Below are 24,865 nucleotides of genomic sequence, written 5' to 3' on the forward strand. Positions count from 1 at the left end.
TTCAGGCTGGTCTTGGGCTCACTCTGTAGCCCTCACTTTATAGGCTGGTCTCGAATTTGCAATGATTCTCCTGCCTCAGCCTCCCAGAGTGCTGGGATTACAGGTTTGCGTCACCACGCAAGGCTGACAAAGGTGAGCTCTTTCAATGATCCTTTCTGTTTCACTATGTACCCTAGGCTGGTTTTGAACTGCTGGCAATCCTGCCTCAACCTCCCAAGTGCTGGACAATTACAGGTATTAGCCACCATGCCTGGCTTTAATGATTTTATTGGCTTCTACATATTTATTAAAATTTTGGTTCTGGGGATTGAACGCAGGGCCTTCATACTGAGCTACACCCCCAATCCTTTGTGTTTTGAGACACGGTTTCACTAAGTGAATACATTGCTCAGGTTGGGTTTGGATTTGTAATTCTCCTTCCCAACTCCCAGAGTGCTGGGATCACAGGCATGCACTGCTGTGCCTGGCTTTTAATTGACTTTTTTAAAAAAAATTCTAGAATAAGGCAAGACTTCTATAAATTAAGTCAGTGTTCCTGTGAGCCAAGCAGAGGGGCGGACTCTGTAGAAAGCAGAAAGGGTTAGCTGTTTCAGTTTCGTTTCATGTAAGGCAAGGACCAGGAAACAACAGGAAAGTAACTTTGAGCATTAAAGCAGAGGGAACTTCCAGACGATGAAACCCTGCAGTGCAGAGTTGGCAAAAGCAGGGGTCTCCTTTATTTTTGGTTTGAACACAGGAGAATGGTTAAGCTAGAGCACTTCCAGGCAGGCTTGGTGGTACACACTCAAGAGTCCTTGTAGCTCTGGGAGGCTGAGGCAGGAGGACAGCCAAGCTCAAACCCAGCTCGGGCGATCCAGGGAGACTCTGCCTCAGAAAATCTGTGAAGCCTGGTGTGCTGGAGCACACTTGTAACCCAAGCACTCAGCAGGCTCAAGGCCAGCCTGGGCTACACAGTCGAGTCCAAGGACAACCTAAACTGCACAGTGAGACCCTCCCTGTCTGGCTGTCTGTCTGTCTGTCTCTCTCTCACTTGAAAAAGGATAGTTTTCAAAAGTTCTGGGGATATAACCCAGTATGAAGGCTCTGAATTCACTTCTCAGCACAGGGGGCGGGGGCAAAATGCTGGACAAGTTAAGCAGTAGTTACAAAGACTAAGGTGGAAATGTAATTTTACCACACACACCCACCCCAGGTCTTTATTAGCATATGAGTCCCTTATGTGGTGAGGAAAAATAGAAAGCTAACAGATGATATACGGTATTCTCTTTTCTTTGAAAACATTTTCTTTTTCTTGGAAACAGGGTTAGGTAGTTCAGGCTGATCTTGAACTCTGTAGCCCAGGCTGGCCTCAAACTTGTGGCGATCTTCCTGCCTCAGCCCCCCAGGTGCTGGGGTTAACCCATGCCCGGCCGTACTCTTATTTCTGAAGGGAGTTTGCATGGTATCTGCCATGTATTTGTACTAACATCAGAAGGACAGAAGGCTGACAGGGAATGGGACTTGGGGGTCTGGAAGGGCTCCCAGCTTACTTTCTACGTGGTGTCCAGCTGCTCCTTCCTGAGTGTCCTGCTCATGCTGGCGCTTCGGATTCCTGCCGAGGGGACCAAGCTGACGTCATCTGGGATGGACGGGGATTCAGGGGCACGCCCTGTCCTGACTGGGGACAGCGGCATGGACAGCGGCCTATGTGCTCTCACCCTCCCGCTGCTGGCTTGAGTCCCGGTTCACACATGTGCAGAGTGTGAAGCTCCAGGGGGAGGAGCTTGCGCTCACCCAGTGCCCAGACCTGGGCACAGCCTGCTTGCCAAGGATCAGGGCGCAGCCTGGGGAAGAGGGACAGGCTGGCTTTCCGTTAGTAAAGCAGGATAACTCTGATTTCTTGAAATGTTTATTGTACACACAATGTTCATGGAAAATCAAGACCTTGCAAGGGATCCCAACTGGGCATAAATGACATTCGTCTCTGAGCCAGTCACCGGTGTGGTCGCTGCCACATTAAGCTGCAGCTCTCTTCTCCTTGTAGGTCGCCATCATCTTCTTGATTTCAGCAATGGCTTTCCCTGGATTCAGACCCTGAGAAACGAGCAAGGAACCATCGTCACTGGTGGTGCAGGAGAGGGGCCGGGCTGCTGCACGTCCCTGCAGTGAGGCGGGCACACCCGTCCTGGGGCAAAGGGCCGGCCCGGGAGACCCTGGGCCAGGCAGCCCCAGCCGAGGCCCGGGCTGGCCAGACACTCAGGAGGAGGCCACCTCCTTCAGCTGCCTGTGCCGGCAGGAACAGCCCAGACAGCGCCAGTGCTCGGGGCTCAGGTGTGTTGCCACACCCAGAGGACGCCAGCTTGGCAGGAGTCAGAGGGAGGCTGGCAAGTGTGTGGCAAAGAGGGCTCAGGACTCAGGTAAGCCGGGGAGGGACAGTTCTAGCCCTGACATCTGAGTGTGGAAAGCAAGGAAAAAACAGTGAAGAGGGAAGGAGGGAAGGAAGGAGGGAAGGAGGGAGGGAGGGAAGGAAGGAGGGAGGGAGCAGCTTCACCAGGACTCTGACACTAAGATGGAAGCAGCTCCGGAAGGCAGGAGGTGGACAGTACAGGTGAGTGTGACACAGAAAGGCAGGAAGGCCACAGCCCCGTCTGTGTGCAGCCTCCAGTGCTCCTGCTGGGCACTTCTGCCCAAGTTCGCAGGGCGGCGCCTGGCTGGAAGGTGACCACAGCGGGCTGTCCAGGCCCGGACGCTGGTCCCAGACTTGGTGGAGCTGTGGCTGCTGGGAACACGGCAGTTCCCAGGCCAGCCTGCCTCTGTGACTGGAGGACGGCCGCCTTTCCTTCTGCTCTCGCCTCCCGCCTGTGCCTGCCACGCCCTGCCCAGCAGTGTCTGCTCACAGGGCGGACCCAGGGCTCCACACGGACCAGGGCTGGCCGCACTGCTGCCACTGCCTCTGACCTGGGATGGTGACGGGACAGAAGGGCTGCAGCGGAGGGCCAGAGAAACAGGCCCAGGCTGCTGATGGGGACTCTGAGACCAAGGAAAGCTCCAGGAGTGGGAAGGGACAGCTGGCTGTGGAGGGAGCAGTTTGCAGCTGACCCTGAGCTGGTGATGTGAAAGACACTACTGCCCGCAGCGGGTAGTCTCTGATGGCTTGCACCTTCTGGTCCCTAGGGAGTCTGGCTGATCACCGGGTCCTGCTTACAGGGACCCATGGCATTCTGGACTCCACAAACCCCCATGTCCTGAGTCAAGCCCGCCCCTGCGAGGGCTGTGACCCTGACACATTAGCCCCAAGCACCCCCCCCCCCACTCCGGGATGGCAGGCGCACTTTGGGCCCTCTCCATCTCCAAGGCGGGGGGCCTGGCCCGCCTACCTTGGGGCAGGTCTGTGTGCAGTTCATGATGGTGTGGCAGCGGTACAGCGAGAACGGGTCCTGCAGCTTGGCCAGGCGCTCCTCCGTGAAGTCGTCCCTGGAGTCAATCATCCAGCGGTACGCCTGCAAGCCAGGGCCCGTGAGCTGGCAGCCACGGTGACAGGAGGGAGCCCTTCTGCCACTTTCCTCGTCTCTGCACCCTAGTCCCAGCATTCAAGAGGCTCCCAACTCTTTACGGCTCGGCTCCATTACTGATCCCATGAGACTCTGATCCTCGATTCCCTCGGTACCTCGGTGCTTAGTTAGGCCCTGGGTGGGTGTCAGCTCCTAATGGTTTCATGTTGCTCAGGAGCTTCTGACCCCGCTTGTAATTAGTAAAGGCAGGCACTGTGCACGCACTCTGCCCAGCACTGCTGCTGAGTAAACCAGTGACTAAGTGGACCGGCCTAACAGGTGCCCCACTCGCTGCCTCTCTCAATTTGTGTAGCCACTCCAGGACCCCGAGCCCGGACTCTCAGGAGCACCCCTGGAGAGCCCCAGTGGGAGACAGGATAAGTGTGTCCGCCTGTCCAATCTGCTTGTGGCCGGGAAGCAGTACTGCTTTTGTGGCCAGGCAACTTCTCTTTTTATGGGAAAATGAGAAATCTGGAGTTATCTTTTGAGTTGCTTAAGAGTCTGAAAATCACTGACCACAAATCTAAAAAGCACACGCTTTCTGGGGACAAATGTAGCGGGGGATGTGGATTCAGAGACAGGCAATGACAACCAGTGCCACGTTCTCGGAGCTGCCCCCAGCCCGAGATTCCTGCCTCACAGCTGGGCGGTGCCCCCGGGGCCTCGATGCTGTGTGCTCGCCTGTGAGGAGATGCAACCAGTCACCGGTACGGGCACTTGGCGGGTGCAGCTGGCTGCCCAGGAACGTGGCTCCTGTCTGCAAGGCACTGTTTGGAGAGTGCATGCCCCCCCTTTGGGGAGGACCCCTGCCACATTGCAACGCAGGCTCATGTTGCCATGGAGCCTAAAAGCCGCGTGAACCCAATGTAGCCAGTGAAGGACGGCATCTCCCTCCCAACAAGCACTGTCCTCCTGGCTGGCCAGCACTTTCAAGTCCTGAGGCAGTGAGGGCGGGCACGGCGATCTCACCTGCATGAGGACCGCAGGCCCCAGGTACTTGTCTGCGTTCCACCAGTAGCTGGGGCAGCTGGTGCTGCAGCAGGCACAGAGGATGCACTCGTACAGCCCGTCCTGTGGGAGAGAGGTCGGTCAGGGCCTCTGCGGATCAGGGGGAAATGGGGGAATGCATGTGAGTGTTCTGGGCCGATCCAAGAGGCTGTCTGCAGAACCTGAGTGGAGTCATAAAGACCATGTAATTAAACATAAATACCTGCTGGACTAGAGCCCAGGGGTCTTAGGTCCAAGTACAGTGTACCTGCCCTTCAACAAACAAGAACTCCTCACTCACCTAAAAACAAGCCAACAGAGGCATGAAGCTTCCCCCCACACATGCAGAGGACGTAAGCCAAAAGGCCCCCTGGGGCCGATGCCAGCTCCCACTGTGGGGTTTGAACAGGAAGCTCAATGTCGCCCGAAGGAACAATCACCCTTACTGTGTGCCTGGCTGCACGTGGGCTGCACAGTCACCTGAGTGCCAGACAGCTCTGCTTGTAGGTAAAGAACCGAAGTTGGCCAGACTTGGCCCTCAGCCCCTCACACGGACACGAGTCTGCCTGTGCCAGCACGCTTGCGTTCTCACTTGGAAATGACAGATGAAAAGCAGGCTGCAGAGGAGCCACTGACATTGGAGGTGGCAGCTGGTAACAGACAAGATGGGTGGGAGGAGCGCAAAGCGGCCCTGCTGGTTTCCAAAGCACAGGGTCGCAGGGACAGGGGCCTTAGCGACTTACAGAAAAACCTGTGAGGAAGTGAATTAGAATTTCTGGGTTAGAATTTTAAAAGTAAGGGATTCATCAATCCTTATTTGTAATAAAAAATTGGGAACAGCCGGGCGTGGTGGCTCATGCCTGTAATCCCAGCACTCAGGAGGCTGAGGCAGGAGGATCGTGGTGAGTTCGAGAGCAGCCTGGGCTACAAAGTGAGCTCAAGGCCAGCCTGAACTGCACGAGACCTTGTCTCAAAAAAAAAAAAAAAAAAAAAAAAAAAAAAATCTGGGAACAAATTCATGGTTCATCAGTCGTGGGTGGATTGAGTGCATGACGCAGGCCTGAAGTAATAGAAAGCATAGTGCAAATCAACGCTGAGGAAGAATGCTGGGCATGATGGGCCGCCCCTGTCATTTCAGTTCTCAGAAGGCTGAGACAGGAGCATTCCAAGTTTCAGGGCATCCTGAACTTAGAGAACCTCTCTGTTTAAAAAAAAAAAAAAAGGTAGCATACAAAAGCATATTTGCATTTTGATTCCACATAGATAAAAATACGATGAAACAGATAAAAGAAAAACAAAGGTAACTAGAAAAATTAATAGCTGCTTATTGTTTTTTTTGGTACTGGGAAGTGAATTTAGGACTCTGTGCTTGCCAGGCAGGTGCTGTGCCACTGAGCTATATCCCTGCTCCCAGGCTCATTAGTTTTGGGTGGTAGAATTATATCATTTAGAAATAGTTCCATGGAAAAAAATAGTCTTTGCATTTTTTTTTTTGTCTTTTTCGTTTTTATCGGTACCAGGGATCGAACTCACGACTGCCTGCTTGCAAGACAGGCGCTTAGGCCGCTGAGCTAAATCCCCAGCCCCTAGTCTTTGCATTTTTTAAACTAAGTTTTGCATCTTAATCTGTGTATTTAAAGGAGTGAATTTCTGTTACCTAGAAAACACCCAGGGGCCTTCATTTCTTGGTGATGAAACCTCAGGAACAGCTCAGACAACAGGAGCTGAGCAGCCTGGCTTCCCAGCATGAGGATTGGCTGGGCTGGGCTGGGCTGGGCTGTCCCACCTGGATGGGGTCCACCAGGTTCTCTGAGAGCTGGGTCCCCATGATGAGGAGCTCTCAGAAATCTCACTATTGGCCCTCACCTTCTCTGTGATGAGAGACCAGACACTTTTCAGGGTGTGCTGTGACTTTGTTTTTGAGACAGGGTCTCACTGTATAGTTCAGGCTGGCCTTGAACTCATAACCGTCTTTTTGCCTCAGCCTCTTGAGAGTTGATTATAGGTGTTCACCATCATGCCTGGCCTCTCAACTTTTTATGGGGAAGAGATTAAATATTCCCAAAGACCTGAGAGCTAGAGTTCACTTATGCGTCCACATAACTAGTATTTACTGGTGAATACCACGTGCCAGAGCCTGTGGACCCAGAAAAGAGTGAGGCTCTTGCCCTTGAGTCTGTCACTCATGGCAAAGGCATGCACATGGTCCCCCTTGGGGACTGCAAAGCAGGACCAGCCTCGGCCCCTGCAGCCATGCGCTGGGCTCTGTCTCCGTCCAGCCCTCTTCCCGCTCCCCCGAAGTGTCCACTCTGCCCTTGGCATCAGCCCCCAGGTGCACACATGGCCTCCTCTATGCTCTATTTCCCCTACTGTGAGAGAACAGCTCTGAAGACCAGGTACCTAGATCTGCTTTCTTCTGAAAAAGACAAGCAACAATGCAGCCACGGGCTGCCCCTCCACTCTGGCCGCCCTGGACTGACTGCCCAGCAGCCCTGAGAGGGAGGGTGTCCAGCCCTGGGGCCAGACGCTCTTGGAGCTCCTGTCCCAGACACACCCTGGTGCTCCCCAGCACACGCACTCCCGGCAAACACCGGTCACGAGTCCCTCAAGCCACGACACGACAATGGGCGGAATAATGACCAGTTTCTCGCGGTCTTCTATGGACTGCAGGTACTGCTGCTTGCCTCCCTGGGACTCATCCTTCTTCTTCAGATAGGGCTCAATGGATTTGTACTGGGCATAGAAGTTGTTCAAATCCTGGTGAAAAAGAGGAGGAGGAGGAAGGAAAGGGTCAGGGTCTCCCATGGCTCTCAGCTTCCCACGCACTCTGCCTCCTTCCCTGCCCTGCGACACGTGCAAGGCAGGCCCCTCCTGGGCGTGAACAGCGGCCAGAAGTGCAAGAGAAATGGTCACCAGGTGAGCATGGTTAGCAGGTCCCTCCCCCACCCGCCTGAGGACTTCGCGGTCCCGCGGCCCTCTCTGCCCTGCTGGCCCTGAAACGCCAAGTCAGCGGAGGGAAAATCAAGCAAGTGTTCTCCCCCGGAGGTTTTTCCACCTGACTTCATGGCAATTAGGGGCAAATTCTTCATTTCTGGGACTGTTCCACCTCTAAAATTCTGTGCTTTGTTATTCCCAAACAAACTTCCCCAGCGGGCTGCCGGGGGAGCTTCTGCCAGTCACCCTCCTTAATGAAACCCACGCGGCCACACGGCCTGGGACCTGGAGGTTTTCCCGACACTGTCCGTCACCCCTGGAGTATCTGGGGACACTCCCTCTGGCCAGGGGAGGGCAAGACGGCCCCATCGAAGTATTTTTCCACTCGGCAGGAAAGCAGCTGTTGCGCCGAAGAACCGACTGCGCGACACCCAGGGCCCGGGCCTGCGCGGCTGCAGGGAGACGCGGACACTCACGGGCACAAGGTCCTTGATGACGTACATGTGCGGCAGCGGGTAGATCTTGGAGACTTTGTCGAGGTTGGTGTCAATCCTGCGGGTGCAGGCCAGAGTGTTGCCTCCATTGATGTTCATTGCACACGAACCACAGATGCCTGCGGGAGAGACCCGGCCAGGCACGGTCAGCGGTGCCCAGCGTCCACCCCAAAGCCTCTCTCCTGGCCAGGGGCTGCTCTGTCACCAGGAGCAGCACTGACATGTAATACACTTTCTGCTGTTTCTCCCTCTCCTATTCCTGGCCTAGAACGCTGATGAATGGCGGGAGCTCTACAGAGCACTCTGTGATCGTGAGGCGGCCGCGGGGTGACAGGCCGCACACGCTGAGGGTGGCTGTGCAGGGAGAAGCAGCTGGGGCACTGCTGGCCCCGGGACTTCCCACACCACTGCTAGCTCCAAGCTAGAGTCATATGTTTTCAGAGGGGAAGTGGCCTTGCTTTGTTAGAGGCACTGTTATTGGAACTCAGATTCTAACAGATAGGGAGAAGGGAGGGAGGGCTGTCCGGAAAGGGGAGATGGACGCGATCAAAACGTGACATAGGTATGAAATGCTGGAGTGACAGCCAGCACTTTAGGAAATCGGTGTATCCTGATAAAAATACTGACAGTAGGCTCCCACGTATCCCCTACCAAAAAAAAAAAAAAAAAAAGACAGAAAGAAAGAAAAGAAAAAGAGAAAAACAAGGCCCATCTAGCACCTAAGATCTGCTTGCACCTCATTTCCGTGCCGTCACTGCCTGTCACCGAGTGAGACCACCTGTCACATCACACCATGACGGGTTTGCTAGGTGGTTCTGGGGATGGGACACGAGGGAGGAATTAAGAAGTGCCGAGGTGGCCAGCAGGCTGTACCACGCAGGGCCACTGCCCTGACCCCGGGCATCTCGGTTCTTCCTGTCAGGGCTGGGTGTCATTCCAACAGGTACGCTGTCTCGGGCACCTGAAGGCTAGGCTGGGACAACGACCATAGAGACAGCTCTTCCTGTGCTAGGTCTACAAGGCCAGTGGCCCGCTGGCTCTGGACCCCGCAGGAGCGGGCTGAACACGGACTCTGCAAGGAGGAGAAGCGTGAGTTAAAGCTAAAGCAAGGCAAAGCAAGCTGAGGCGCTAACCGAGGACCTTAAACAAGGTTCCCTCCGCCTGGACCTGCTTCTGGAGACATCTCCACCGGCGCTTCCACTGGGAGAAGAAAATAGCTCAGGGGCCCTGGGGTACCGAGCTGCCTTCTAGTATTGTCCTCTGCCAAGGATTTCCAGCCCCTGAGCACTGGGGGGAGCCTTGGGGTCTCGCTGAATCCCTGCCCTGCCAGTGTCTTTATCTGCACATGCAGGGGAACCCTGTCAGCATCGAGGAACCCCAGCTGAGGCTCCGGGCCAGGCAGTCTTCAGGGCTCTGTGTGATTTTGGTCACATAAAGAAACGCTTGAAGAGCCTTCTTTAAACCCACTCAATTTTAACTTAATTCCCATTGAGAAGCCTCTGTATTCCGCTGCACTATCACCAATACTGATGTTAGTAGTGACAGCAAGGCCTGAGAGATGAGCACGGCGTGCACAGGCATCGGCCAGCAACTCCCTGCTGTCTCCAAGGTGCAAAGGGCAGTCAGGGCAGTGCCGGTGCTGACACAAAGTCCCCGAAGGGAAGCAAACTCAGGATCTGGAACTTGTGCCATGGTTCAAATTTCAGACGCATTTACCTAAGGAAAGGAAGGGCACCGCGCAGCCAGGTCACCCAGCAGAGCTGCTCCCTCCAGGGCCCCCTGTCTGCAGTCTGCATCCGTCCCTTTGGGCTGGCCCAGCCTCTCCGGAGAGCCAGAAGCTAAGTGCGGGCTTCCGGGACGCAGCTCACCTTCTCTGCACGATCTCCGGAAGGTCAGGGTGGAGTCCATCTCATTCTTGATCTTGATTAAAGCGTCCAGCACCATGGGGCCACATCTGCCAGAAGGGAAAGGCAGCTGTGCTCACGAAGTTCCCCCTGCTCACCATGACCCCCAGGCGTTGCCGCACACACTGCTCATGGGGCCTTCTCAGCTCACAAGCGTGGTCTTTCATAGTTTACAAATTTTAAGTACCGCCCAGTCCTGTTGTTATGAGGACACTGTACACACATTTCCAGGAAATGCAAAGCTGAAGAGGTGGAAGCGAGGAGATGAGGAAACACCGTTTTCCTGTTATTTCCTCCTACACCTCGTCCCAAAGTTTTGCAAGTAACACTTCAGATTATAGCTTTATTTTTAGGATCTAGAAAACAAAGAGCTTTAAACGCTTAGTCACAGGTAAGAGATAGTAACAGGTAAGAGATAACCGTATGTGTACAAAAAATGTGGTCAGAAAATAGATGGGAGCTGGCCATGGTGGTGCTCATCTGTAATCCTGACACCCAGGAGGCTGAGGCAGGACTGCTGCGAGTTCCAGGCCAGCCTGGGCTACATAGTGAGCTTAAGTTAAGGCCAGCCTGAACTACGTAATAAGACCCTGCCTCGAAAGAAAAGAAAGAAAGAAAGAAACAAACAAACAAACAAACTCTCCCTCAGCATGCTGACCTAGCTTGACTGGGCATCCTGGTGCATACGAGGCATCTTTTCTTTCTGTTTCTTTTTGCTATGCAGCTCTGGCTGGCCTCAAACTCAGTGATTCTCCTGCCTCAACCAGTGTGGGGATTACAGACACGCGCCCCATGTCCAGCCTCAGGTATAAATTGTATTTTTTCCATGGAATTAGTTCATTTTGTCAAAATTGTTGAATTTTTCATCATAAAGTAATTCAGAAATTTTTTACTTTTTTTGTCTTTTTGAGACAGGGACTTGCTACCCAGTTCAGGCTGGCCTTGGGCTCACTTTGTGGCCCAGGCTGGTCTTGAACTTGCTAAACAATTCTCCTGCCTCAGCCTCCCAAATGCTGGGATTACAGGAGCGCACCACTACGCCCAGTTAGTTTTGTTTTTTTGAAACAGTCTTGCCACATAGTCCAGGATGGCCTTGAAAAACTCATGATCCTCCTGCCTCAGCTCCTAAGAGCAGGAACCACAGGCATGTCATTATAGCGCTAATAATCATCTCTTAATATCTACAGCATCTATACTGATAACCTTTCTTTTTGGTACTGGAAAGTGAACCAAGGGCCTGCACACTCAGCTCCGCTCCAAGCCTTTATTTTTTGAGACAGGGTCTTGCTGAGTTTCCTAGACTGGGATTAGAATCTATAATCCTCCTGCCTCAACCTCCCAGAGTGCCGCCACGCCCAGCCCTCGGAGGCAGGATCTTATTTCCTAATTATCTGTGGTGCTGGGGTTTGAAGCCAGGGCCTGATGCAGGGTGGGGGGGAGCCCTCTACCACTCAGCTGTAAGCCCTCAGCCGTCTTGCTGATCGCTCTGCCCAGGAGGTACCAATCTGACCGGTGTTTCCAGGCAACAGCCTCATCAGCCTTGGCTTCCTCTGCGGTGCTGGGGATGGGTACAGGGCCTGGCCTGCCAGGCAGGCACTCTCCACTGAGCTGAACCTGCTGTCCTCACCGTTCTTTTCTTGGGAGGAGGTGTCTTAAGTCACTCCGGCTGGCCTCAGATCACTGGGCTCGAGCGATCCCGGCCTCACGTGGGACTGCAGGAGGATGCGGCTGCCCTCAGCTTCTGTCCATTTCCTTTTCTCTTCGTGTCTTTGCCCACAGACTGACTGACTGACTGACTTTCTCTTTCTTTCTCCTTCTCGCAGCACTGGAGAGCAAACCGAGGGGTGCTCTACTAATGACTTTTGCTCTTACTTCGGATCTTCCTTGTGTGGTGGTAGGCATGGAATCCAGGACCTTCCTTATGCTAAGCACAAGCCCTACCACTGAGCTACACCCTCTGGTCTTTTCTACCTTTTCTGTTTGGTTTTATTTTAGACAGGGTCTTGGTATGTATTGCAGACTGATTTTGAACTCACTATGTAAACAAAGCTGTTCTCAAAATCACTGTGTTCCTCCTGCCTCAGCCTCCCAAATGCTGAGATCATAGACCTGTGTACCACACCTGGCTCCTTTTCTTCTTTCTTAAAGTGAAATCTTAGCTTGCTCCTTAACATTTAGCGAGACTGTCTCCAAATTTAAAAGGCCACAGGGATGACGCAGCTCAGTGTGAAGACCCTGGGCTTAATGTGTGTGTGGGTAGAACACACACACCCACACACACATTTTAATTTGGGAGACGAAGAATTTTGCAAAGGTTATATTTCTTTTATCTTTCTATTTATCTTTCATAAGGAAGTGAACAGATTCCAGAGCCACTAGATGATCTCAGATTTTCAAACCTCCCAAGGATACAGAAAGCCTGTCACTAAATAAAACCAACAGCTCTGGTCTGAGCTGGGACTGCAGCTCTGTGGTAGAGCACACAACACATTTATTCACATTTGGCTTACACGGATTTACTCACTTATTCAGATCAACTTCATAAGTCTGCATATGAGGCTTATCTCCAGCCTTGTCTGGGTCCCATCGGTAGATGGCAAATTTCTTGATTCGAGGCGCTCTGTCTGCAGCTGTCTGGGCCCCTCGGCAAGCCTGAAATGTTTTGAAAGTTTACAAAAAGGAAAAAAAATGTAAGATGATACTTTCAATTAACTGGCATAGTAAACACACTATCGGATATAACCCACACTTAGTGACATACTGTCTTTTTGGGAAAGGCGGCCAGCCAATGTCCACAGACTTTAGGCATCTATGATACGCTAGACACGGCAGCAGAGGCTGTGACAGCACTGAGTACCTGTGACAGCACTGAGTACCTGTGACAGCACACACTTGAAATCCCAGCAGGAGATGAGGCAGGAAGGTCAAGTTTGACGCCAGCCTGAGCTAGCAATGAGTCAAGGCTAGCATGGATGCCGTAAGACCTTGTCTCAATCACAGACAAACAAAACCCACAAAAACAAACAAATAAACAAACAAACAGAGGTGGCGCGCATTTGCAATCGCAGCACTCAGGAGACTGAGGCAGGACGAGGATCACCTTGAGTTTGAGGCCAGCCTGGGCTATACAGTAAATTCAAGGCCAGTTTGGAGTACAGACTGAGACCCTGTCTCAAAAAGAAAAGAGAGAGAGAAAGAGAGAGAGACAGAGAAAAAGAAAATTTGTTTTACAGAACTTTGTAGCAAGTAAGAGTGAATTCAACAGTCATAATAAAGTGTAAAGGATGGTCCTGGTGTGGAAGCTGGCTAGGTTGGTGGCACCCACCTGTAATCCCAGCACTCCGGGAGACTGAGGCAGAAAGACTGTAAGTTTATGCCCAGTTGAGTAATTTAGGGAGGGAAAAACAAAAGCCTCAGAGGACATAGCTCAGTGTGAAGACCCTGGGTTCAATTCCTAGTGCCACACACAATGGTGATCCTGCCCAAGGGGAAAGTACGGGGAGCTCTGGGTGAACGAGGAGACACAAATTGGTTTGAAGAAGTCGGAAAAGCTCAGCCAGTGACCACACCAGCGGCACAGCGCACAGAGGTTCAGAATTCGCGGGTGAGGAGTGGGATGGCGAGTGCAGTGCACGTGCGAGGTCCTAAGCAGTGGCCAGCAGGAGGCGGGTGGTGGGGACCAATGGGGACCACCTGCGGTGGTGGGGACCGCAGGTGTGAGGAAGTGAAACACTCACCAGTTTGCAATTTCATTTTATTGGAAAAGCTGTGAGAAGCCAGAAGAACTTTCTGGTCGGGGCAGTGACAGTTTTGTGGGGGAGTGGAGAACTGTCAGACTAGATGTAGAGAAGCCAGTTAGAAGCTGTTTTGGTGATCACACGAGGTGCTGGGCACGCACCCGGGAGGTGGCTGCTCGACAGAGCACGTGCCCAGCACACGAGAGGCCTTGGGTTTCATCCTCAGCACCACAAAAACAAAAAACAATGTCTATTTACAAAAATAAACAGTAGGACAGAGGGATTTAGCTCAGCGGCATAAGCGCCTGCCCTGGCAAGCACAAGGTCATGAGTTCGATCCCCTGTACCAAAAAAAAAAAATTTGTTTTGGGCCGGGGTTTAGCTCAGTGGTGTAGTGCCTGCTGGCAAACTCGAGATGTAAGTTCAATCCCTATAGAGTAAATTGTATATAAACTGTGAAAGAAAGTAAAAATTCCAGAGGTTAACTAATTACAAAAAGTACAATGATCACTGCTACTTTAGTACCCTAAGTTAACTGAAGTTAAAAATGTGAACTGTAGCTATTAGTAGGGGAGAAGAAAATATAAGGGAAAGTCACGTTTTAGCTGATCAAGCTTACTGTGGTCATTAACAAAAGGAAAGGAGTCACTACCAGGAAGCCTTCTGCGCTGGGAACCCCACCGTATAACATACAAACGCTTGGCCAGCGCCACCTTGTGGGATGTAAGAGAAGTGAAAAGAGAAAAGAACTGGAAATTTAGTTCCGGGACACTCTGCCTGACACCTCTGCATGGTTTGGTTTTGTTACGCTTAGTAAGGTATAACTCAATATAATACAATTCACCAACCTTAATCATGTAATTTGAGGAGTTCTGACCCAGCAGAATACACTATTAACTTCCACCCGAGGTCTCTGTGCCTCTGCAATCCCACCCAGCCTGCGGTCTGTCACACAGATCTGCTTTTGGTCCAGCTTCTTTCACTCAACACAATGCTTTTGAGATTCACACGGATCACTGCATATATCTGCAATCTTCTGCTTTTTAAAGAAATTAACCTTTTCATGCTGAGGCGGCTGTAGATTCTCATACATTTCGAACAGTGAGCTCCCATGTGCTCTGGGGCACAGCATCAGGGCCAGAATACGGTTGCTCACAGGATTCGGAACATCTGCACCACCACGAGAGTCCCCAAAGGTGCCCCCGCAGGCCACATCCACTTCTCTCCACCCTCACAGCCTTATTCCTTAGCCCTTAGCAACCACTAATCCGCTCGTCATGTCAGGAATATAACAGAAATGCAGGCATCCAGTTGTGACCCTCCGGCACGGCTTTTTCCATTTGGCTGAATTCCCCGCAGAGTCATCCAGATTAAGCCACACATCATCACGCTGCCTCCTTTTATGGCTGAGTAACATTCTGTGGTGTAACATACCAGTCTGTTTTACCACTGATCGCTGATGGACATCAGAGATATTTTCAGTTTTTGGTGACTGCAAATAAAGCCAGTCTGAACACATCTGGATATGTTTCAGGGTAAAGTGTTTTTAATTTCTTTGGGATAAAAACCCAGGAATTTAAGTATTGGGTTGTGTGGCAGTCACATCTTTAGTTAAGAAGCTGCCAAACTGGGTTCCACAGTCAGTGGCCACTTGCCCGAGGTAGGCTATAACAGGGATAAGATGCCTCTTAAAAAATATGCCTCCTGCAAGTTTTTCACCATCTGACCTGGATTTAAATAGCATGTAGGGTGGCAAGGTCTGCAGTGATGACCTCAGTTTCTGATTCAGCAGCACTGCCTGTGGGTACCAGGCATCACTGTCCCTTGCTTGGTCTCACACACTCAGGGCTAGTGAAACTGATACAGGGGAAATAATGTAACTCCATCTGCTAAATGCTAGATATGTTAAGTTCTGTGTTCTCTAAAATCAAGGAGTGGGACTTCCAGGAAGATGGAGCGGTAAGCTGCAGAGGAAAAGCCTCTCTGAGATGTGCTGTCCAGACACTGGAAAATAGCAACGTGAGGGAAGTGGGTCCCCCAGACCCAGGAAGGATCTGAGGTGACAGCTGAAGCCCACAGAGAGATCAGAGAGAAACTTCAATGAAGGAGGCAGCAGACTCCTGAGCTGGGCTCACTGCGTGGGAGGAATGGTTCGCTCGTGACTACTGGCAACCCTGGAGGCCTCCATGGAGACACAGCAGTGCAACAGAGGGTGCACACCGTGGACTGCACTGGCTGGGGAGTGGGCTGGACTTGGCTGCCCTGCAGGAGAGGGCGATTAGCTGGGAGCCAGTGTGGAGAAGGGCCAATTGAGCTCGGAACTCTGGACAACCGCTGGCTCCATCTAGCTCCCAGCTGAGCACAGCCCCCACAGTAGGTGCTGACTGCTGCAGGCCGCATGGGTCTGGCTCCAGCCTCACAGCCGGAAACCCACCTGAACTTCAGGGGAAATAAAGGCACAGGCCACTGCCGGCCTGCTGGGGTGAATCAACATGATCTGGGCTCCGTCTCTACATGTTATCTACCAGCGACGGCAGAGACAGACCAAGAAGTAGACAAGCTTTCCCCCTCCCTCTCTCTTTTGTTATTTTTTGTTCCTTTTCTTTTCATTGTTTGATCTTGTTTCTATGAGTGTGAACCTGGTTTCCAGTCTTGTGACTGTTCTGTTCACGTCTTCCTTCTCTTTTTCCCTCCTGTCTTCTGTACCAGTTTCCCAAAGTTTATGTGATCCTCCTTTGTCCTCCAGCCTGGCTTCTAATCTTTTTTTTTTTTAATGTCTCTATTTTTTCTCTTAACTCCTTTTAAATTTTCTTCCGTAAGGTAGAAACTATCATATTGAGGGCTTATTTACAACATATAATTTTCTGGTTTTAGATTTTGTTACATAACCATAAATCTAGTTTGTACAGTTAAAAGTAGAAAATCAATGGTTACCGTGGTTTGTCATTTTCTATGCTGTGCTTTGATGCTATTGTTATTGCTGAATGTACCACGTTAGCCAACGTGACAAGATCATTCTAACTAGCTCTTCTTCCTGGTATACAAAGACTGAGACTCCTAAAGGTCACAGAAAATACTGTAGGCCAGTGCCAAAGAACCAGGGGCTGGGCCAAGCAGGCAGCAACTTCTCTTCCCCAACAAACTGAAAAGGTAGGATCTTGCAACGAACTCAAAACCCAAAAACCACCTACATCTGGAAGACACCTCTGAGAAACAGTCATTTCCTAAGGGTTCTAAACACTAGCAGTAAAGCTATTCATCATAGGCAATTTACCAGCATCAACCCTGGAATTAAATTTTTAAAAAAAGAGAAAAGACACTTAAAACAAGATGCAAGTCCAGACATCCAGTTCACCAAAGGTAAACCCAGAGAGTAATGAGGTGGGACAATCTGAAAGCCACCCATCTGGCCTCTCTGAAGTGGTAACAACAAAACAGATGAACGACACTCTAGAAAAAACTCAAATCAGAAATAATTTCTCAGATAACTACAGAAATTGTAACCATAATGAACAACATGTTTAGTGACTCTAGAGCAGATACAGATTTAAAAAAAAAAATAGAGGAGCTTGGGAAAATGATGGAAACCATGAATGTCCAACATAGAGAAGAAATGGAGTCCATTATATAGATTGAAACAGGTATGTAGGAAACTAAAAATTTCTCTGAAAGTATCTGCAACAGAATAAATTAATGTCAGGACAGAATCTCAGACATAGAAGATAAGCTTGTAGTTAGTGATCATGAAAAGAAACGTTTTCTTTTTTTTTTTTTTTTGAGACATCTTTTACTTTGTAGTTCAGGCTGGCCTTGAACTCACTTTGTAGCTCAAGCTGGCCTCAAACTCACAATGATCCTTCTGCCTCAGCCTCCTGCATGCTGGGATTACAGGCACGGAAAGGTTTCTTAAAAATAGCACAGGACTACAAGAAATCAATCCAGCAGCTGCTAGATGATACAAAGAAGAGTAACACAAGATTGCCTGGAGTCAATGAAAAAAGCAGGAGATAGCACAAATGATATAAGAAAAAGCTTTTCATAGACATCACGGCAGAAAACTTCCGTGGCAGAGAAAAAGAATTTGATATACAGCTGAACAATGCATATAGAACTCCAAACAGCCATGATTAAAAACCAAAACTACATACAGTAAGGTATATAATAGTGAAGACTCCAGAAATTCAGCACAAGAACAGGATACTAAAAGCTGTTAGAGAAAAGAAATCACCTATAAAGGGAAGTTCATCAAAATCACAGTTGACTTCTCAGTACAAACCCTCAAGTCAAGGAGAGCTTGGAGTGAAGTATCTCAAGGCCTAAACAAAAACAACCTCCAATCCAGACTGATGTACCCTATAAAACTATCTTTCAAAATTGAAGAAAAAGATATGTCCACTCAAAAAACACGCAAAGAAACTCATGAACACCAAACCAGCACTTCAGAATGTTCTCAAGGATGTTCTAGAAAGAGGTAACAAGGACCATGACCCCATGAACCCCAACAGAAAGAATGAATCTACTACGCAAGACAAACAACAGAGGGACAGAGGGAAGGGAACTAATAACAGGAAAATAACATGACAAGGATATGTCAGTACATGACAGTTATAACCATTAATGTTTATGGTCTCAATTCACCAATGAAAGAAACCCCAGACTGGCAGAATGGATCAGGAAGCAATATTCAACAATATGCTGCCATACAAGAAACGTTTAATTGAAGAAGAAATTCACAGACTGAAAATCAAAGGATAGAAAACAATGCCCCATGTGACAGGAACCTGGAAAAAAGCAGGGGAAACTATTCCAAAATCAAAGAACCAATTTTAAGGAACAATGTAGGTAAAATGTAGGAAAATTTTATTGAGAGAAATAGCTCCTCAGAGACGGGAGAGGACCCAAAAGTGAGCCAATGAGCCTACTTCTTTTTGGTCTTTTTCCTTTTTATTGGTACCGGGGATCAAACTCATGACTGCCTGTTAGCAAGGCAGGCGCTTATGCTGCTCAGCTAAATCCCCAGCCCCAATGAGCCTACTTCTCAAAGGAAGTTTTACTGAGCAAAATCATGGGTGGGTACAAAACCATGAGTAGATTGTGGGTCAAAACTATGATTAACCAATAAGGTGGTAAGTATAGTTGCTTCTAACAGGGGAGCAGGTTACATAGCAGGTGTACATGGAAAGAACAAGAATCCTTTTTGGATGGGATGGGTCAGGAGGTCTTGGTCCCCTACCTCAGTGATGGATGTTTATCTAGACTTTAATGGATACCACTTACTGCTCATCCCTTGGGGAGACATGGAAGTCTAGTCATTTTGTCTTTACCTTGAGGCCTGGCCCCTGACAGATGCACTGCTGGCCACAGTTGTAGTGTTTTTATCTTTTGTACTGACTCCCTCAAAGGCCCAGTCTTTCTGTCTATAATGGTCACCTACAATGGATCTTCACTTCAATTTCTAATACTTAAGTATCTGTTTCATGTCCATTCTATAAAGACACCTGCTAGGCATTTTTTCAAAGGGGGTTTACATTAATAATTTTTAAAAGTCTTGTCATATGGGGGTGAGAATTTAGCTCAGTGGCTCAAGCACTTGCCTGGTAAGTGTGAGGTTGTGAGTTTGATCCCTGGTACATTAAAAAAAAAAGAAAAGCCCTGTCACATGAATGAATAGTATAAAACAAAAGCAATGAAGGATCGCCACAACTGAATGTCTTAAGGTGATGAATCCCAAAGTGTTACTCCTCCACAAAAAAATCAATTAAGTTACATTTACTTCAAGTTAAAAATATATTCTATAAAAAATATTACACATGTATAATATATATATATATATACATACATATATATATATATATATATAATATTTTTTATATAACAAGGTATGTGTGTTGGGGGGAGATATCAGAATAAGGAGAAAAGATATTGAAGTCAAAGCAACTAGAGGCCAGGTGTGGTGGTGTATGCCTGTAATCCCAGTGCTCAAAGGTTGAGGCAGGAGAATTGCTGGTTAAGGCCAGTATCAACTACATAATGAATTCAAGGCTGGTTTGGACCATTCAGCAGACCCTCTCTCAAAATACAAATAACCAAGAAAGATCCTTTCCCATACTGTAGATTTAACCCAGAGCATGCATTCACGTATGTGTGAACTGTTTATGGTTTTTGAGACAGGGTCTCACTATGCAGCTCAGGCTGGCCTTGAACTCAGTGATCCTTCTGCCTCAGTCTCTCAAGTGCTCAGACTACAGGCATGTGCCACCATGGCCAGGCATTTAAAAAAATTTTGTTTGCTTTCTTTTTTTGAGACAGAGTCTTGCTATGCTCAGGCTCAGGCTCTCTTGAGCTCATTTCATAGCCTAGACTGGTCCTGAACTCAAAGATCCTCTTGCCTCAGCCTCCCAAGTGCTGGGAGTACAGGAGTGCACACCACGCCTGGCTCTGGATCCAGGAATCTTAAGTCAGGCCTGGGCTGGAGAAATGAACTTGGGAGTGACCACTAAACACAGGAAGACAGTATCTAAAAAGCCCAAAGGAAGAAGAGGTCTGAGGACTGAGTTTTGTGTTCAGAGGCTGGGATAATGGAAGAACCATCAAGTGACGACAAAAACTGAGACAGGGATGTTCCAGATGAAAGCATTTTTTGAGGAGGGAGTGAATGATAGAGCCAAATGCTTTAGAGAAAACAATCATGAAACAGAGGTGACCACTGGATCTAATGTGGCAAGGTCGCTAGTGACCTGAACACAAGCAATTTCATGATGTGGTGACGGTGGCAGGTTCTAGGAAAAAACTGAAGGCAGACATGTAATCCTAGCACTTGGGAGGCTGAGGTAGGAGGATCACTGCAAGTCTGAGGCCAGCCTGAGCTATACAGGGAGTTTGAGGTTAACTTGAATTATGTAGCGAGCTCTGTCTCAAAAAACCAAATCAAACTAACCAACGAACAAGGTAATGGTGAATGTAAATATCTCATTTGAGAACTTTGCCTGTCTCCTAGCCTATCTCCTATAGAGATGAACAGAGAAACAAGCCGGGCAGGATATATGTTTCTTTTAAAGATGTAAGAAATGATAGCATACTTGTATACTGAGGTTAACTGTTAGACAAGGACTATTGCATAAGGGAGAAGGTTACTGGATGGATACATCTTAATAAGCAAGAAAGCATGGCATTTGGATGGCTTTGGTGGTTTTTTTTTTTTTTTTTTTTTTTTGGTCTTTTTCGTTTTTATCAGTACAGGGATAGAACTCACAACTGCCTGCTTGCAAGGCAGGCACTTATGCCGGTGAGCTAAATCCCCAGCCCCTTTTTCTTTTGAGACAGGGTCTCCCTTTGTAGTGCAGGCTGACCTTAAACTCACTGTAACCCTCCTGCTTCAGTTTCCCCAGGGCTGGGATTACAGGAGTGTGCCGCCTAGACATTTGTGAAGAGCTGGCTGAAGGGATCCTGCTAGTTTTCCCACAACGGGAGGAAAAGGAGAACATGTGGGCAGAGACAGAGAGGTGGCCAATTGTGAGGTTTCCCTTGTTACCTGCCCAGCAATCCGTACTATAACTCCAGAGTGGAGAAGAACCATTCAAAAGCACTTCTACTTCATGAATAAGACTAATGAGTATTCATGGCAGAAGTAGATTTCTAGGAAAACTTCGTAGCTAATAATTTAAGCAACAAAATCAAGAGCTGGACTGACGCAGACTGAGCAGGATGAATTCTGGGTCATACCCAACCCTGGCTGTACTCCTCTAGGGAAGCTTCCTTAGGAAGCAGGCTCTGTGCTAGGTGAGGCAGACGACAATGTGAAGGCAGGAGAGGAAGGAGGGGAAAGGGAGAGGAGACAGCAAGGAGGTCTGTCGGAGGATAATCGTGTGTAACACAGCAGGGGTAGCCTCCTCGCACAGCTCAGGAGAGTTTCTGTTTTCCAATACTGGCAGGCAACATTTTCAGTCTGTACTGTTCCGCCTGGCTGACAGGTATCCCAAGCCCTACAAGTCCTAAGAGCAAAGAGCCACACAAGTTTAAACAGGTGATTCTTGTCCTACAGGAGTTCACAGTCTCAATGAAGAAATAAGGTAGCACTAATGACATTTAATATATTAAATAGTTACAGACAGAACTGTCGTCCAGTGATACAGATGATATGCACAGAAGAGATTCAAAGCCCAAACGTGAGTATTACCCACAGGGACATATTGAGTCACGGATTTTTTTGTTTTGTTTTGAATACTAGGTTAGACCCAAGACCTCAGCACTGAGCTACATCCCTAGACTTTAAACATTTTTTTTTACTTGCTAAGTCACTCAATTGCCCAGGCTGGGCTTGAATTTGCAATCCTCCTGCCTCAGTCTCTCGAGTGCTGGCATTACACCATGACACCTGATTCACTATTGGATTCTTTTGAAATGCAGTCTTGCAATGTGTGTGTGGGGGGGGTAAGGGGTGGTCCTTCAATTTCTCTTAACCTCAGGTCATGCAAAGGCCTTGCCTGAAACAACACTGGCCTATAAGGCAGCCTTTTCCTGTGAAGTTCCTTCTTGGCAGAGGGACCTGAACTTCAGACTTCACACCTTACAACTCTCAGCTTAACTGCTTCCTCCAAAGAGCCTATAAAAAAAATTGGCAAACAAGGCCATTAGCAATCATTAATTGAACTCCCAGAGGGCATTGGGTTTAGTAGGCCTTGCTCTTTCCCTAAACATTCTTTTCAGGAAGAGATGCAGAGTCCTTCAGAAACAGGTTGGAGGGTTAGGATTAAAGGGTTGGGGCTACAGCTCGGTGACACAGCATTTGCCGGCAAGCACGAGGCCCTGAGTTCAATTCTCAGTACAAAAATAAAGATTACAGCACAGAAAATATGCACAATACAGTTAGCAGCAGCCATTGCAGGTACTAAAGAGCCATCCTTATGCAAATGCCACAGGGCCAGAGGAACTGGTATTTCTCTTATTCGATCATATTTCAAGATCTGTGCTAAGGAGTTTTTCAGGATTATGTTTTTTGTTTGTGTGTGTGTGTGTGTTTTTAAATTGGTACTGGGGATCAAACTCACAACTGCCCGCTTGCAAGGCAGGTGCTTATGCTGTTGAGCTAAATCCCCAGCCCTAGGCATTATATTAAAAAAGTGCACTACAGTTGGTACAGTGGTACATGCCTATAATCTCAACTATTGAGGAAGCTGAGGTAAGAGGATTTCCAGCCTGGGAAATAAATATCGCTAGACTGTGTTTCAAAATACAAAATACTCTCTTTGGAGCCTCAGTTTTCAAATCTCCAAAGAAGGTAATGTTCTTGTTACTCACCTTAAATGTGTCGCCTGGAACCCGGGTCCAGGGAACAGACTGATGGATTTGTACATACTTAATCCCTTATGCAAACAGTGGGTGCTGTCCCTTCTCCTAAACATTCCCACTGTGAACGCAGCCTAGAAGTGCGCTGTTTCCTGAAGATACAGGATGTGGGGAAACCTACCACTGGTGGTAGTGTAAATAAGAACTGCGCCAAGCCCTGAACCGATGTCATCGCATGCCAACTCTGAGGTCAGTTATTATTAAATGCCCTTGGAGGAGGATAAATACCCGCGTAACTGTGGGTGACTCTGCTTTGAGAGACCCGGTGCTCCCCGAAAGTCCCCGGAGAGCTGGGACCTTTTCTGAGCTGGGTTTGTTCCCACGTCTTTGGCTCTCCTTAGGGGCGGGTGTCTTCCCCTCCACAATTCACCTTTCCTTCCCTTCCAGCCTCGGTCTGGTCCTCAACTCTGTACCCGGGTGGCGCGAGCCCGCTGCCCAGTTCCCATCCCCGACATCCGCACGCTCAGCTACAGTCGGCTGTCAAAAAAGGGGTTTGAGGTCCAAATATCTGGGCTTGAATTCTGATTACAACTATCCCTCTCTTGCCATGAGACCTTGGGCAATTCCCCTCTATGAATCTCTTTTCTTTTTTCCTTATCTCTAAAAGATCGACTGCAACCTAACAGGCTGCGATGAGGCGCGGGATAACTGACAGGGATGCTCCAAGGCAAAATCAAAGCACTGCACAGGTGGGAAGATGTCCTACCTCGTCCTGAGACCTTGCCCTAGCTCCCTCCCTCCCCGGCCCCAACCAGGCGGCGTCCCTAGCTTTCCGGTCCCCTAATACCCGCTCCGCGACCAACCTGCAGGCAGGCTCCGCCCAGGACTGTGGCCGGGAACCGCCGCCTCAAGGAGACCCCGGCCACCGCCGCCATCTTGGCTACTGACGTCAGGCCCAGCCCTTAACTCTGAGGTCGCTCTAGGCCCACTTCCCGGCGAACACCGCGGCGCCGAGCCAGATGCCCCGCCGGAGGACCCGCTATTCACATAGGACCATAGAGTGGGAGGTGGCTTCCGGTTGGGCGGGCGGGCGGAGAGAAGGCGGAGCTAGTCAAACCGAGCGTGCGCAATGCGTGCCGATATGGCGCTTGCCTGTTTGGCCTCCTGGTTTTTTTTGTGCTTTTTGAGACAGGGTCTCGCCGTGCAGTTTGGGCTGGCCTTGAGCTCACTTTGTAGCCCAGGCTGATCTCGAACTCGCAGTGATCTTCCTGCTTTAGCCTCCCGAGTATTGGGATTACAGGCATGCGCCACCACGCCCAGCTCTAACCTTCTGAATTCTTAAGGTGACCTTCAGGGACCGAGGGCGTGTCACTGGGCGGGACGGCCTGAAGGGGTGGAGCTAAAGGCGGAGCGGGGCGGAGCCATCAATTTGAATTTCCATAGTGAGTTTGAACCGCCTTCTCCCCTGGACTTCGCCAGGTTTGTCACATGTCTGACTCATTTCTGTTCAGATTTTAGCCTCAGTTGTGGGCAAATTGGGATAGCTGGTGAATAAAATGATTACAGAAATGACAGGCAAAAGTGTCATTCATTCATTCATGTATTCAGAAATATGTATGAAGCACCAAGCCTGTGGGATGCCACAGTGTGTGTGAAAGCCTCGCACTGAATTCCCTCTGCAAAAGTGGAGATGGGCAACAGACGGGGCTGTAAAGCAGGGGCGAGTTCTTGGCAGTACTGACTGCCAAGCAAGCATTTCTATCTTGCTTCAAACGGTATGATCCATCATCTCAGTTAATCTCCACAACAGTCCTGCCTGCCTCTGGGCACTGTGTTGCCTTGGGCTGGTGTGACCTCCGTGCTCTGAGTCCCTTGATTTCTTCAGGCACCCCAGGTGATGAATTTGCAGGCCCCCATGTTTCCCAGGATTGATGTTTCTTCCTCTCTGCCTGCGTGTTTTGACGAAGAGAGGGCACCTTTTTTATAGCCTTTGG

At 49.4% G+C, this 24,865-nt stretch overlaps 1 protein-coding gene and 2 long non-coding RNA genes across 4 annotated transcripts; 2 read left to right on the forward strand and 1 right to left on the reverse strand.

Moving 5' to 3' along the window:
- Positions 1 to 1,870: 1,870 nt before the first annotated feature.
- Sdhb (succinate dehydrogenase complex iron sulfur subunit B) lies at positions 1,871 to 23,934 on the reverse strand. Of its 2 annotated transcripts, XM_003471385.5 has the most exons (8): positions 23,735 to 23,921; positions 12,374 to 12,501; positions 9,814 to 9,899; positions 7,928 to 8,064; positions 7,158 to 7,274; positions 4,500 to 4,601; positions 3,357 to 3,479; positions 1,871 to 2,073 (listed from the first exon to the last, which is right to left on the reverse strand). In XM_003471385.5, the coding sequence occupies exons 1-8, from the start codon at positions 23,804 to 23,806 to the stop codon at positions 1,996 to 1,998; spliced, it is 843 nt and encodes a 280-aa protein (XP_003471433.1). In that variant the 5' UTR covers positions 23,807 to 23,921; the 3' UTR covers positions 1,871 to 1,995. The 2 variants fall into 2 exon arrangements, with proteins under 2 accessions (XP_003471433.1, XP_063091670.1); XM_063235600.1 differs by lacking the exon at positions 7,158 to 7,274 and having other exon boundaries at positions 23,735 to 23,934.
- LOC134472925 (uncharacterized) lies at positions 2,349 to 8,668 on the forward strand. Its single transcript, XR_010042958.1, has 2 exons — positions 2,349 to 2,396; positions 7,844 to 8,668. It is a non-coding gene; the product is annotated as an uncharacterized LOC134472925 (long non-coding RNA).
- On the forward strand, positions 22,825 to 24,452 carry LOC134472924 (uncharacterized). Its single transcript, XR_010042957.1, has 2 exons — positions 22,825 to 23,120; positions 23,539 to 24,452. It is a non-coding gene; the product is annotated as an uncharacterized LOC134472924 (long non-coding RNA).
- Positions 24,453 to 24,865: the final 413 nt, after the last annotated feature.

This window comes from Cavia porcellus, unplaced genomic scaffold, assembly GCF_034190915.1.
Source record: "Cavia porcellus strain 051 isolate PalLab524CR breed Dunkin Hartley unplaced genomic scaffold, mCavPor4.1 scaffold_25, whole genome shotgun sequence".
Classification (NCBI taxonomy): Eukaryota; Metazoa; Chordata; class Mammalia; order Rodentia; family Caviidae; genus Cavia; species Cavia porcellus.

Bases quoted from the DNA above. Each gene is read 5' to 3' on its own strand.
- Sdhb (XM_003471385.5), bottom strand. From the start codon at position 23,806: ATGGCGGCGGTGGCCGGGGTCTCCTTGAGGCGGCGGTTCCCGGCCACA. The intron at 8,065-9,813 runs GTGAGCTGCGTC...TCTCTCCCGCAG, and splicing joins CCGGAGATCGTGCAGAGAAG to GCATCTGTGGTTCGTGTGCA. The intron at 2,074-3,356 runs GTAGGCGGGCCA...CTCGTTTCTCAG, and splicing joins GCACACAGACCTGCCCCAAG to GGTCTGAATCCAGGGAAAGC.